The sequence below is a fragment of the Sminthopsis crassicaudata genome, chromosome 2 (genome assembly GCF_048593235.1).
Source record: "Sminthopsis crassicaudata isolate SCR6 chromosome 2, ASM4859323v1, whole genome shotgun sequence".
NCBI classification, from domain to species: Eukaryota; Metazoa; Chordata; class Mammalia; order Dasyuromorphia; family Dasyuridae; genus Sminthopsis; species Sminthopsis crassicaudata.
In genome coordinates this window covers 225,423,619-225,439,737 of record NC_133618.1, presented here as the reverse complement: position 1 = coordinate 225,439,737, position 16,119 = coordinate 225,423,619, and the positions used below count along the sequence as shown (strand labels likewise).

The 16,119-nt window shown below is 37.8% G+C and overlaps 1 protein-coding gene across 1 annotated transcript in view; it reads right to left on the bottom strand.

Annotated features, from left to right (window-relative positions):
- The window catches only part of RBKS (ribokinase), a 135,492-nt gene that overhangs the window by 44,642 nt on the left and 74,731 nt on the right, over window positions 1-16,119 (bottom strand). The window contains 2 exon segments of the mRNA XM_074288296.1: window positions 5,296-5,387; window positions 13,777-13,941. Coding sequence (XP_074144397.1) covers window positions 5,296-5,387; window positions 13,777-13,941 — 257 coding nt within the window.

Here is a 16,119-nt window from a genome sequence, read left to right as displayed (position 1 = left end):
AACTTCAGGAAGACAAAGAGGAAAGGAATTGTGGTAGGCAGAAAAGAAGATGAAGATATTTGGTCCTATTGATGTCTAGACAGAGCCTAGAAGTTTGTGCAGGCCCAAAAATTAGAATAGGCATGTCAGGGAACTTCAGTACAATGAGGAACAACCTGGATATTGAAAGTCCAATGTGTCATATAACTAAAGGTCTGGTGGGAAGGCATTTTCCAATGAGGAAAAGCAGGCAATTTAATAGTATTGGGAAGAGAAGGAGAGGGAGCAAGAAATGGTATAAGCTTTAAAATAAGGAGAGAGGAAGCATTTGCTTCTGATAAGTAAAAAGAAGTGATGTGATCCTAAAAGGGTACAGGGAATGAAGGTGTTCATCAATGAGCCTCATGGTTAGTAGTATGACTGGTTCCAACTTAGAATCATGGGTAAAGAAAGTGATCTTTTATCATTATACACCTGTCAGATTGGCTAGAATGACAGAGAAAGATAATGCAGAATGCTGGAGGGGATGTGGGAAAACAGGGACACTGATACATTGTTGGTGGAATTGTGAATATATCCAGCCATTCTGGAGAGCAATTTGGAACTATGTTCAAAGAGTTATCAAACTGTGCATACCCTTTGATCCAGCATTGTTGCTATTGGGCTTATATCCCAAAGAGATCTTAAAGAAGGGAAAGGGACCTGTATGTGCAAGAATGTTTGTGGCAGTCCTATTTGTAGTGGCCAGAAATTGGAAACTAAATGGATGCCCATCAGTTGGAGAATAGCTGAATAAATTGTGGTATATGAATGTTATGGAATATTATTGTTCTATAAGAAATAACCAGCAGGATGATTTCAGAAAGGCTTGGAGAGACTTACATGAACTGATGCTGAGTGAAATGAGCAGGACCAGGAGATCATTATATACTTCAACAACAATACTATATGATGATCAATTCTGATGGATGTGGCCCTCTTCAACAATGAGATGAATCAAATTAGTTCCAATAGAGCAGTAAAACCAGCTACACCCAGAGAAAGAACTCTGGGAGATGACTATGAACCACTACATAGAATTCCCAATCCCTCGATTTTTGTCCGCCTGCATTTTGGATTTCCTTCACAGGCTAATTGTACACTATTTCAAAGTCCGATTCTTTTTGTACAGCAAAATAACTGTTTGGACATGTATACATATATTGTATTTAATTTATACTTTAACATATTTAACATGTATTGATCAACCTGCCATTGGGGGAGAGGGTGAGGGAAAGGAGGGGAAAAATTGGAACAAAAGGTTTGGCAATTGTCAATGTTGTAAAATTACACATGCATATATCTTGTAAATAAAAAGCTATAATTAAAAAAAAAAAAAAAAAAAAAAAAAAAAAAAAAAAAAAAAAGAAAGAAAGGGATCTTTCCTAAAAAGTAGAACTGGATTTATCATAGAGTTACAGAATCTGGTTCAAGCAAGTTCAATGAAAAACAGAATTAGGTCCAAAATTATTTCCTTGGCTTCTTTCCAAGGTTCTTATCACTTTGAAAGCAATTATTTTCGCTCAGAATGAAGCCCATTCCTATATACTTCTTTGATTCCTCTCTTTCCAGGGAGATGGACTTGTAAACAAGGGAAGCATTATAAATCAAAAAATATTTATTAAGCACCTCAGGCATACTAAGTATTATTAAACTCACACAAGCTTCTCTGCTTATAAGAGAAGAAAAAAAAATTGAAGGAATTAGAGTAGGTAATGAGGAAATAAAACTATTGCTCTTTGGAGATAATATGATGCTATATTTAGAGAATCTTAGAGAAAGAGAAATCCCACTTAAAATAACTGTAGATAAAATATTTGGGAATCAATCTGTCAAGAAAAGCCAAAAACTATATGAACACAGTAACAATGATTTTTATATAAACAAAGTTAAATAAAGTTGAAAAAATATCAATTGCTCATGGGTACAAGATAATAGAATAAAAATAACAGTTTTTGCCTAAATGAATCTACTTAGTGCCGTACCAATCAAATTGCCAAAAATAAATTTATAGAACTGGAAAAAATAATAACAAAATTCATCTGGAAGAACAAAAGGTCAAGAATTTCAAGGAAATTAATGAAAAAAAAAAAAAAAAGCAAAGGAACGTTGCCTAGTTATATCAGACCTAAACCTATACTATAAAGTAGTGGTCATAAAATTGTGTGGGGCTAAGAAATGGAGTAGTATACCAGTAGAATAGGTTAGGTACACAAGACACAATAGACAATTACTATAATAATCTATGATTTGATAAACCTAAACATAAGAACTCACTATCTGACAAAAATTGCTGGGAAAATTAGAAAAAAGTATGGCAGAAACTAGGCACTGACCAACATCTAACACTCTATACCAAGATAAGGTTGAAAGAGGTTCATGAATTAGACATAAAGGGTGATACTATAAACAAATTAGTACAACAAAGTATAGTCTTCCTGTCAGATCTGTAGAAAAGGGGAAATTTATGGCTAAAGAAGAACTATAGAACATTATGAAATATAAAATGAATAATTTTGATTATATCAAATAAAAAAGTTTTTGCACATAAATGTTTGTAGCAGCCCTTTTTGTAGTGTCAAGGAATTGGAAACTGAGGGGATGACCATCAATTGGAGAATGGCTGAATAAGTTATGGTATATGAATGTTTTAGAATATTATTGCTCTATAAAAAATGATCAGTAGGATGATTTTAGAAAGTCCTGAAGAGACTTACATGAACTGAGTAGAACCGAGAGAACATTGTATATAGCAATACTAAGATTAAGGGATGATCAATTCTGAGGGATGTGGTTCTTTTCAACAATATGGTGATTCAGGCCAATTCTAATAGACTTGTGATGGAGCCATCTACATGTAAAGAGAGGACTGTTGGGATGGAATGTAAATCACAACACCATATTTTCACCTTTTTGGTTGATGTTTGCTTGCTTTTTTTTTTTTCTCATTTTTTCCCCACTTTTTGATCTGATTTTTCTTGTATAGCATTTTAATTGTGGAAATATGTATAGAAGAATTGCACATATTTAACACATATTGAATTACTTGTCTAAGAGAGGAGGTAGGAGAAAAAAATTGAAACACAAGGTTTTGCAAGAGTAAATGTTGAAAACTATGCATACATTTTGAAAATAAAAAGCAAAATAAAATAGAATATTTAAAAAAAAAAGTTTTGCACAAACCAAACCAATACAGTCAAGATAGGAAGGAAAGCAGAAAGTTGGAAAACAATTTTAATAGCTAGTGTTTCTGATAAAGGCCTTATTTATAAAATATAGAGAGAATTGGTTCAAATTTATGAGCATACAAGTCATTCCCCAACTGATAAATGGTCAAAAGATAGGAACAATTTTCAGATGAAGAAATTAAAGCCATTTTTAGTTATATGAAAAAATATTCTAAATCACTATTAGAGAAATGCAAATTAAAAATAACTCTGAGATATCATTCACACCTATCAGATTGGCTAAGATGACAGGAAAGATAATGGGTAAATGTTGGAAGGAATGTAGGAAAACTCATTGTTGGTAGAGTTGTGAGTTGATCCAGCCATTCTGGAGAGCAATTTAGAACTATGCCCAAAGGGCTATCAAACTGTGCATACCCTTTGATCCAGCAGTGCTACTACTGGGCTTATATCCCAAAGAGATCTTAAAGGAGAGAAAGGGACCCACATGTGTAAAAATGTTTGTGGCAATCCTTTTCGTAGTGGCAAGAAACTGGAAACTGAGTGGATGCCCATCAATTGGGGAATGGCTGAATAAATTATGGTATACGAATGTTATGGAATATTGTTGTTCTATAAGAAATGATAAACTGATTTCAGAAAAGTCTGGAAAGAATTACATGAAATGATGCTGAGTGAAGGGAGTAAAACCAGAACATTGTACATGGCAACAACAACATTATGTGATGATTAACTGTGAGGGAACTGGCTCTTTCAAGCAAGATGATGATTCAAGACAATTCCAATAGAGTTGGGGTGGAAAATGTCATCCTCATCCAGAGTGAGAACTATGGAGATGGAATGTGGAACAAAGCAAAGTATTTTCTCTTTCTTTCTTTCTTTTTTTGGTTTGGTTTCTCTTTCTCATAGTTTTTTCTCTTTTGGTTTGCTTTTTCTTGTACATGTCTTGTACAACATGACAAAATTGAAAATACATTTAAAAGGAATACACATATTTACTCATATCAGATTGCATGCTGTCTTGGAGAGGGGAGAGGGAGATAAGGGAAGAAGGCAGAAAAACAATTGGAACCAAAGTCTTTCAAAAATGAATGTTGAAAATTATCTTTACTTGTTGTTAGAAAAATGAAATGCTATTGAGGAAAAAAAACAAGTTTCTCTGCTGGATGCTGGGGATTCAAATATATAACTAATAGCTTAATAACACTAACACTAAGCTTAACAAGCATTTTTTAAGTGCCTGTCTTCTAGGCACTCTTGCTAGGTGCTATGGATATGAAGACAGAAATGAAGTATTCCCTGTACTTATATCTTAAAGTAATTTTGAGTGTAGGGAACGAGTCTAGGTAGATTATGGTAGGCTTCCCAGAAGTGCCATCTGAGCAGATGAGTTTTGGCAGAGAGTGCCTTGTAGATCTATGGAAAATCATGAAGACAGTACATGGAATGTTATATGTAGTAAGTATCAAATAAACTAGACTGATGGAAGAAAGCAGGCTTTAAAGAGAGTGATGTACAATAAGCCTAGAAAGGTAAGCAGCCAGGTGCCAGATTTATGAAGGGTTTTAAAAAGCAAACACAAGAGTTTGCTTTTTATTCTAGATGCAAAAGGAAGCCAATAGAGCTTTTTGGGTAAGGAAGGAAACACAGTCACGTTCTGTTTTAGAAATGTCAGTTGTGTAGATGTGAGATTAGAGATGAGATGCTTTGGAGGAAAAAACCAATAATGAAAGAATGTAATAGTTCAGGCAATAGGTGATGAGGGATAAGGTTGGGTTAGGGAGAAAAGGAAGTGGATTTGAGAAATTTTGTGAAGATAAAATTGGCAAGATTTAGTGATTGGATATAAGAAGTAAGGTAAGAGAAGAGGCAGGATAAGTTTGGGATTGTGAATTAAAGTGACACAAAGGATGGGACTGTACTCATAACAACTTTGGGAGGTAGGTTTTTATTAATCCCCATTTACAATGAAGCTATTCACTTCCAACTTTGCCCAAAGTGATCAAATGTCTAAATGACCACATGGTTCTGCTCTGTCCCTGTATTTTATCCCTGAAGAAAAAGTGATCAGGCCCTCTTACTTTATTACCTCACTTTCATTGCAGCAGAAAATATCCGAGATAGTATAGAACTGTGCATCAAGGTCAGCTGTGGCAGGAGCAGGATTAAACAGGGTTTTCACTGCAACAGAATGAAAAAGTTATGGCTGGCATTCAGATACTGTGCATTTTTAAACATATACCAGGAGATACTTTAAAATGGGATTTTTTTGGTCCTCTTAATTTTTCCATCTCATGGAATACTTGGAGAAACAAGCAGTGAGCAAAGAGAGTCAGTGTAGGATAATCAAGCATTTGGAACTTCAATTTACTCAAGATCATTAAATTTTTTTAAGGAGCCAAATACTATACTATATTCTGGGGATACAAAGCCTGAAGTAAAATACTTCTAAGTCTCTAGGAGCTTACAAAAACTAACTCAGGGAATACAACATGTTCCTAGAAAAATATAATCTATGGTAATGTGAGGAGGAAAGTGAAGAAAAGCTTCATGGAGAAGGTATCACTTAAAATGATCATTCAATGTAATTAAGGAACGTGAAAGGAGGGAATGTAATTCTGGCTTGGAGAATGGCTTATGGACATCTAAGAAAGTGGAATATTGGGTAAAATGCTCAGTGGTCAGGCCTGGTTGTAGCGAGCTGTCGTCTCCAAAAGCTGCCGGATCACTCTCTGGGAAGAGATCTGCTGTGTCTTCTACTCAAATCTCTCCGACAGATTCTTCTTCCTGTAGTGAACCGTTGTCTCCAGGCAGTTGCTGTTAACTCTTGTCCTTAGAAGTGACTTCCCTTCCTGCAGAGAGCCCCGTCAGGCCTGATGTAATGCAGAGACCCTCTTCTTGAATCCTGGCTCTGAATCTCCTCCAGCTCTTATCCTTCTCCAGGCCGATCTGCTCTCTGGGCCCAGTGCTGTCTCTTTTATCCTCCCAGAGAATGGGTGTGGGATAATGCAAGGGCTTCTGGGAAGAACCACCCCAGCCAATGAGCTTGCCCCCTCTATCAAGTCAACCTGAGTTCTCACCTTGTAATTGTCCAGAAAACCTGAATTCTCACCTTGTCACTGTCTAGACAACCTGAGTTCTCACTTAGTAATCCTAACATCTCCCCCTTTCTTTTGATTTAGAACATAGGACAGTCATGACCTTGAAACATAAATCCATCAATATGGGAAGTATTACAGATAATTACATAAATGACCTTGAAACATAAATCCATCAATATGGGAAGTATTACAGATAATTACATAAATTACATAAGCACATAGTAACATAGTAACATAACACATGCTAGAAGTATATAACATAATCATAAATTGAAAATTTATAAATGTCCATAAGTCCATTGTCCATTAGTCTCATCTTGTGTGAGGAAGTCCAATGATTCCTGCTGGTTTTAAAGTTCTTTAACAGTCTTCTTATTATCCATGCTCTTTCAGTGTCAGATGTTTCTTAGATCTTCTCCTTTATTTTGAGGTCTTTCTCTTTTTCTGTCTCTCTCTGATGGATAAGGCGAATATGACTCGTTGGCACCCATCTGATTCCTTCTCCTGCTGAAGAAATACAAGCAAACCCTCTCCCCCAGGCAGTTAACCTATCTGGTCCCTTCCATTCACCACTTTCTGGATCTCTCCACATCACCTGGCGATTATCTAAGGACAGTGGAGATGCTCGCACTGGACACTGCCCTTCTGGTGGGTTATAAAACCTGTCTGCCGGAGCCAGTGCAGCTTTGTCAAAAATTAGAAAATTAATGGTATAGAGAACTAAATTTAGAAGTTCCCTAGGGCTACCTGTGGCTCCCCCTTTCTTTTGTTTTTGGAGGAGTGTCTTAATATCTCTGTTTCTTCTCTCTACTATTGCCTGCCCTTGAGGATTAAAGGGTATGCCCGTGGTATGTAAAATCTTATACTGTGCACAAAAGTGTGTAAAATGTTTGGACGTATATGCAGGTCCATTGTCTGTTTTTATTGCTTGTGGCACACCCATAATTGCAAAAGCTTGTATAAGGAATTCAGTGACCACTCGGGCTGTCTCTTTTGCTGCTGGCATTGCAAATGTGAATCCTGAAAAGGTGTCTACCACGACATGAATAAAAGATAGACGACCAAAAGATTTATAATGGGTCACATCCATTTGCCAGATTTCATTGGGTCTCAAACCATGAGGATTCTTCCCTGGAGGGAGTGTAGGAGCATGGAAAGGAAGACACGCTGTACAGCTTTTTACTATGCTCCTAGCTTCCTCTCTTGTGATTCCAAATTGTAAACGTAAAGCTCGAGCAGCCTGATGATATTTAGAATGAGATTCTTGTGCTTCCTGAAATAAAGGACTACTGGCTAACATGGTTAGAAGGCTATCTGCCTTTGAATTTCCATCAAAAATGGGACCTGGAAGTCCACTATGTGAGTGGACATGCAAGATATAAATCTTGCCTGGATGTTTTCTCACTTGCTCTTGAAGTTCCTTAAAGAGCTGATAAATATTAGAGGCTGCAAATTTTATTTGGGCTGTGGCAATTCTTTGTACTACACCTACTGAATAGGCTGAATCAGTAATTATATTTACGTCTCCTGGGTAATAATTAAGAGCTAGCATGATAGCAAATAATTCATTCTGTTGAGTGGATTGAAAAGGAGTCTTGATTACTCTCTTTATGGTTAAATCATGAGAGTATATGGCACAAATATTTTCTTTGGAGGCATCTGTAAAGATTGTTGGTCCTTTAAGAGGAACCTTAGAAACCTTTTCTTCAAAAATCCATCGCCAATTATGTAGTAGCCGGGTAATCTTTAATGGAGATCCATGTGCAAAATTTGGAGCGGTGGCCAATAAAATTTGCCATTCTGGGATGGTCTCACAGCATACATTAATTTGTGCGTTGGTATAGAATGTGTATATTTTTTCAGGACTTATTCCAGATAATTGTGTTACTCTCTTAATAGCCTTTAATAAAATCCTAGCCACAAGCACTGGGTAAGATGTAAGGCTTTGTTCTGGTTGTGCTGGGAGGTTCACCCACTCAATCACTCTGTCTCCTTGATGAAGGACTGCTGTGGGTGCCTCTTTTGTAGCAAAAACTGATATTTCCAAGGGTTTTTGAGTGACTCTTTCAACCACATTGGATAAAGCCAGTTCAACTTCTCTCAAAGCCTTTTGTGCTTCTTTTGTATGCTGGCATGGTGAATTTAAAGCACTGTCTCCCCTTAAAATGTCATATAGAGGTTGTAGTTGATTGGTAGTTAAGCCTAACACTGGACGCATCCATTGGATATCTCCTATTAATTTTTGAAAGTCATTTAAGGTGTTCAACTTCTCTGTTCTTAAAGAAAGCTTTTGTACTGTGAGTGTCTTAGGATATACTTCATATCCTAAATATTGAAAAGGAGCATGTCTTTGAATTTTTTTCTGTAGCTATATGCAGTTTGTAGTACTTTAATGTTTCCATGGTCCTTTGTAGACATGCCTCTAACATTTGTTCCTCAGGTGCACATCCCAAAATATCATCCATATAATGTAACAATATTACTTTTGGAAAGGCTTTTCTTACTGGAGCAAGAGCAGCTGCAACATACATTTGGCACATAGTAGGGCTGTTTTTCATTCCCTGTGGCAAAACTGTCCATTCATATCTTTTATAAGGCTCGGCCAAATTAACACTAGGCACTGAAAAAGCAAATCTTTTCATATCCTCCTTATCTAGAGGGATAGAATAGAAACAATCCTTAATGTCTATAACCCATAGAGGCCATTCTCTTGGCAACTGAGTAGGAGATGGAAGTCCAGGCTGAAGAGTTCCCATAGTTTCCATCTGTTCATTTACTCTTCTTAGATCAGTTAACATCCTCCATTTTCCAGATTTCTTTTTCACCACAAATACTGGGGAATTCCAAGGACTTAGAGAAGGCCGCAAGTGTCCTTGGTCAAGTTGTTCTTGCACTATGTCTAATAAGGCCTGAATTTTATCACTTCTTAAGGGCCACTGTTCTACCCACACTGGTGAATCAGTCTTCCACTGAATAGGAACTGGTGAAAGTGCAGGTAGGCCTTCAACAGCAGCCCTGCCTAAAAAGCCGAAGTGCTTATTTGTAATCCTATCTGCTGTAAAATGTCTCTTCCCCACAGATTGATGGGGATTTTTTCAACCACAAAAGGAGTAAAAGCTCCTGTTTCTCCTTCAAATACCCATCTCAAAGGCCTAGCACTAACTTCTGCTGCTATTGATCCTCCCACCCCAGACATATAGGTGTCTGCTTTAATCTTTGGCCAGTGACCGGGCCAATTGGCACCTCTAATAACTGTACGATCTGCACCCGTGTCTACCAATCCTTCAAATGGTATTCCGTTTATATAAATAGTAAGCATAGCTCGGTCAGCTGTCACAGCTGCTGTCCAATATATTCCTGGATTTTGTTCATTGGAGTCAAAATCTAGGCGACTATCACCAGGTTGCTTATTAGGGGTCCGTAACAATAAGCCTGATGCTACTACTTCTCCTGGTTGATAAATCACACGTTGTCTGCCTGTGTTAGTGACTGGGATATTAGATACACGTTCTCCAGTCTCCCACATCAGTGTATGGATGGACACTGTTTTGTAGGCACTCTCAGAAGGTGAAATGGTCAAGCCTACTGTGCCTGGAGGCAAAGGATCCATAGGCTCAACAGGAACAGATTTCACTTCTCCAGGGAGTATCTCGGTAGTCTCTACTGCACACAACTCTATTTTTCCTAATTTCAATCCCTTTCTTCCATCTGATTGCCTTTTGGCTGATTGATCATGTCTTAAAATTCTCTGGATGTAACCTCGGCTGCCATCATGCCCCACTTGGGGGGCTGAAGCTGGGCCCCGCCTCTCATTTCCCTGGGTCAATCTACATTCGGAGGCCCAGTGGAGGCCCTTGTGACATTTTGGACATGGAGTTTTAGGTCTTCTCTCACCCTGTCTTCTCACTGTATCTCCATATCTACACTGAGCTCTTAGATGCCCAATTTTTCCACATTGAAAACATCGCCGAGTTTCTCTAGAAGGCCCTTGCCAGGAGGGACCCTGTCTTTCCACATTCATCATTGTCCGGGTGTAAAAAGCATTTGTTCCCACTGTAGCACAGCGTCTTATGATCTCCTCTAAAGGAGCATCTTTGTCTAATCCCCATATAATTCTTTTGCAAATCTCATTGGCATTTTCCTTAGCCAGATGTCTGGTCATTATTTCTGTAGCTGAATTTTCTCCAATAGTTCTTTTGACAGCAGTTTGCAAACGTCCCACAAAATCTGCAAAAGGTTCATTGGGACCTTGCTGTATTTTAGTGAAAGCCTCTCCACAATCTTTCTGTCCAGGAAGGACACCCCAAGCTTTTATTGCAGCCTTAGCAATTTGTTCATATATTGTCATGGTATAATGAATCTGTTCCGAATTCTCTCCATACTGACCTTCACCAGCTAAGTGCTCAAAAGTGAATTGTGTGTTAACTCCTATTTCCAAATTGCATCTGACTTGAATTTTACATAATTCATGAAATTCTGCAAGCCATAATAAATTTTCTCCAGGTTCCAGACATGTCCTTGCTATGGATTTCCAATCATTCGGGGTTAGGACTTCATAAGACAAACCATCTAGTAACATTTTGACATAAGCTGATGTAGCCCCATAAAGGGTACAACCTTTTTTCAAATCCTTAATTTTATTCAAATCTAAAGGTGCATATCTTCTCCTTTTTTTACCTACAGAGTCAGTATTTTCAATCACAGGATATGCATGTATAAAATCACTTATATCCTGTCCTTCTCTCTTAGCTTTAACCAATGCTTTTTCTAATCTTGTCATAGGCTTAGGCTTCTTCACAGGCAATTCTGTTTGTGTTTCTGCCTCTTCCCCTCTTTCTTCCTCCATCTCTGAAGGTGGGGTTGATGTGGGCCTGTCAATAATCTGTTCTCTAGGCAGGGTTGAAGCTTCTTCAAGAGAATCATACCATAATTCCTCATTTAAATCCTCTTGCTCTAGGGAAAGATCTTGATCTTTCCTTTTTTCCTCACACTTCCTCCTCTGTTCATTTTTAGAACTTTTCCTTCTCCTACAACTTGCTTGATAGTTTAAGGCTAATTGAACTATGTTGTAGATATAAAATACTTCTGCAGAAATTGAACGAGGCCCATTTTTTGCTTGAAATTCTTTCATTTCATATCCCACTAGCTTCCATTTATCTACATCTATCTTTTCTTCCTCTAAGAACCAAGGGGATGTGCGTCTTAATGCAGCCAAGAGTTTAGCAATCTGTACCCAGGTTACAAGTAAACTCTGCTCCTCAATTATCTTGATTATACTCTCTATAGTACCACTCCTGAATGGGGGTGGAGCTGAGGTTGCTTCTGGGGCTGGGGATGAGTCGGCTGAGGTCCAGGGATTGAATATAGCTAACATCTGCCCCATTTCAGCTATAAGAGATTCCTGGTTTAGCCCTTAACAAGTTCCTTATTTATCTATTAGCACACTCACTTAATCTTTAACAAAGTTTCCTTGTTACTCACGGTTCTGGGTCAGAGAGACTGAGATCTGGATGGGAGTCTTTTCCACTGGAATCAGGACTGTGTCTGTCCCTGTTCGGGCGCCAAATTGCAAAGGTCTGGTCTAGCTCCTCTTGTCAGAATAAGCAAAAGTCCTTGCCCCACGTTGGGCGCCAAATGTAGCGAGCTGTCGTCTCCAAAAGCTGCCGGATCACTCTCTGGGAAGAGATCTGCTGTGTCTTCTACTCAAATCTCTCCGACAGATTCTTCTTCCTGTAGTGAACCGTTGTCTCCAGGCAGTTGCTGTTAACTCTTGTCCTTAGAAGTGACTTCCCTTCCTGCAGAGAGCCCCATCAGGCCTGATGTAATGCAGAGACCCTCTTCTTGAATCCTGGCTCTGAATCTCCTCCAGCTCTTATCCTTCTCCAGGCCGATCTGCTCTCTGGGCCCAGTGCTGTCTCTTTTATCCTCCCAGAGAATGGGCGTGGGATAATGCAAGGGCTTCTGGGAAGAACCACCCCAGCCAATGAGCTTGCCCCCTCTATCAAGTCAACCTGAGTTCTCACCTTGTAATTGTCCAGAAAACCTGAATTCTCACCTTGTCACTGTCCAGACAACCTGAGTTCTCACTTAGTAATCCTAACACCTGGTCACAGTCCAGTTTAGTGAAAATAAAGAATGTGAAGGAGAGTGAAGTGAAATAAGGTTGCATGAAGCTTATCATGCTATGGAAGATGATGGTCTATTAAGGTAATCTCAGAACTGGTTGAAAGATAAGCTCAAAAAATAGTTTGTTGATGTCAGTTTGCCTCAGGGATCAATCCCTCCAAAGCTTTGTGCTTTTTAACCTCTTTTTTCCAATGATTTGCATGAAGGCTTGGATGAGATGTTTATTAACTTGGTGGAAATACAAAGCTAGAAGGAGTAGCTAACACAACGAATAGCAGAATCAGAATCCAAAATAAATCTTAGTAGACTGGAATGATGGGCCAAATTGAATAAGATATGATAAATCTAGGCCCTAAACTGGGGTTCAAGATAATCAACTTCAAAAATACAAGACGTAGGAAATGTTCTTGGACATTAGTTCATCTGGAAAAGACTGGCAGAGGAGAGTTCCCAAGTAGACTGTCTGCTATATAAATCTGACTGGGTTACAGCAGCCAAAAAATGTTAATCTTCTTAGGCTGTATTAAAAGAGGCATAACATTCAGAGTAAGAAAAGTCTTAGTTACCTTTTATGTGTTCTCTCCCCTCATTAAAATGGAAGATTCTTGAGGGCAGGAACTGTCTTAGTTGCTTATATTTTTTCTAGCATTTAACACAGGGCCTAGTACAAAGCATGCAATGATATCTATCTAGAGGAGGTAAAGTACTAATCAAACAAAAATGCCGTACATGAAGTTCCCAAACCCAAAAATATTCCCAAATACACAAAGATAAACTGCATGAAAAATAAAAATTATTTTTAAAAAAATCTGAAATTTTGAAAATTAACCTTCTGTTGCAGAAAAGGTTTGGAACTTTTACAGACCCCAATGAGAACGGCTCTAGCTTCTGAAGGTGTTTATCAAATTGGTGACTGTGCCATTACCATACACGTTTATGTGACAAGATTCCCTTCCAGATTCTCTGAGCTAAAATAACATTGCCAGAAACTGTTTATGTTGGGCTGCTTCAGTGGTGATTCAAGTCAGTCTTGGCATTAGGCCTGGGAACTGGGCTGAAGGTTTGTATTGGGGGACATCTGACATGCTAGTTTTTAGAGCTCTATGACTGGTATTGAGCCAGATGGCTCAGTTTTCACCATATTTGTAAAGTTCCCTAACATTTGCTAAAACTAAAAGACAAATGTAAAGCCAAGTAGATATAAGAAGGCACAGTCGTTTGCTGTGAAAAATTGTTAAAGAGATCAAAATCAAAATAAAGTTGCCACTTAAAAAAGCTAATTTTAAGTTAGCATGAGAGAAAGAAATGTTTTCATAGAAAGAATGACAAATGTGTAAAATTACCTCCGCTTTTGTGGGCCATTGTCAGGGCTTCCAGAGAAGTAGCTGGAGATATTTCTAGCTGGCAGATAATTACTTTGGCTCTGCTAATGATATCAGCTGCCTTCCTCAGGTCATCAGAATTCAATAGCAAGTTTGCTCCGGCCACGATGACGATAATATTCTGTCCTAGAAAGATATTTCTGGATTTAAGTTACAAAAACAAGCATCACAGAATCTCTGAGTTGGAAGGAGCTTCAGAGGATGTCTAGTGTAATGCATCCCTGAATAGAAATCCATGCTAAAATGCAATGATAAACTTTTGTTTCAAGACCTCCAAATGGGAAGAAAACATCCTATTTCCCAAGGCAGTCCATTCCAATTTGGATAGTTGTAATTATTATGAGGCTTTTCTTTACATCATGCCTACATAGGGTTTTTTTTTTTTTTTTTTTTTTTTTTTTTTTTGTGCAAATTCTACCCACTGATCCTGGTTCTGACTTCCAATCAGGACAAACAAGGCCAAGTAGAAGAAATTTAATCTGTCTTTCAAATCATTTGTTTTATTCTTTTTAGGATAACCATACTCTGTTTCCTCAACCAAGCTTTGTTTGACATGAACTCAAAGCCTGTCACCATCTTGTCTGTCCTCTTCTGGATACTCTAGCTCATTAATTTTAAAATTGTTAATGTGGTACCATTAGTTCACTTGTGGTTTGACTAGGGAAGAGGATAGTGGGATTATCACCTCCAAATCTGGAAGTTGTGCCTTTCTTAAATTGCGTTATCTTTCCTGGATGCCAATTCTCACAATGGTAATGTGTCCTAAGACTTTTTTTCAGATGAACTACAATATAGTTGTTTATGTTAGATTTGTAAAATTGTTGTTTTTTTTAAACTGAAGTATAAGACTTTATATTAGCTCTATTAAATTTAATTTTTATAGAATCAGAACCACAGATTTTTTCCATCTTATTAGGTTTTTCTCCCAATGTGCTAGCCTATCATAATTGGGCATACATACATACATACATACATATTTATTTATTTATTTTTTTGGTATCCTGTCTTTTTTGAGTTTGGTGTTTGAATTCATAAATTTGACAGGTTACTGATAAAAAAAATGTTGACAAGCACAGAACTAAGCATAGATCACTAGAACTCTCTATAGTAATTCTTCTAAATTATTTTGTCTTATAATCTGTCCATGTAGGATATCTATCATACATACCCTTATCTGTGGGTTCTTTGCCCCAAAGAATCTAAAACCTCACAAGATATCTTGGGGTTTACAGGCTAGTACCATGCCTTAAACACAGATCACTCTGGCTCTCCCTGATGGACCAATAATAGGTTCCAGGCCAAACCACACCAGTCATTCTTTGGCCCATTATTGTATCAGAGTGAATATAAATAGCAATTGTTTCTGCTTTGGCAGAAATCCCTCTAATATTTACATAGTTATCTATCTGTCTATCTATCTATTTATTTTTACTAGATAAATGAGGCCATTTTCTGCTCCATTTCTTACCTAGTTTTAATCACTGATTAGGCATTGCCTCTGTCAAATTGAGACCTGTTCAAAGAACTGAGCTTAAAAAGGCCAAGTCTCCCACAGCATCCAGGGCCATCTCTAGTCATACCAATGCATGTCTGGCCACAAGATACAGAGGCTCCAGAAGGGAAAGTGAGGCAGGTGACTTTGCATTGCTCTCCCTCAACTAAATCCAATTCACTTCCATGTCATGGCATCCCTTCCCTTAGGTCATGGGCCTCTTTAAGAATGAAGGATGAACCTAACCCCAATTCACACACACACACACACACACACACACACACACACACACACACACACACCCAAACCAAAATAATCAAAAGATTTAAGAATGAAGGACAAATTTAGATAAACTCTCTGGTCCTTTCCAGCTCTAAATCTATGATTCTTTTCAATTCATCACTTCTCTTTCCATGAAAATTAACTACAAATTTTTCCCTCTTTGTATATCATATTTTAATCATTTTCAATCTTGATAAAATAGTAAGTTACTTCTCAATATTAGCACTAACGAATGCCTTATGATTTTGTTGTTATGGGAACTCTATCCACTAGAGTGGATCAGAATATGAATGTAAATTAGCAGATGAGGTGAGAGGGACTTTAAGTCTTAGAGAGATTATGTGGTTGCCCATGGCCATAGAGCTAGCTGAATATCAGAGGCAGGATTTGAACCCATCTTCTTGACTCTAAATATAGTACACCATCCACTATGTTATATTATTTATATTGAAATTACAGAATAATAATAACAACAACAATAACAACAAATTCACATTACACCATATTCAGCAAGTTGTGGAGGATTTATG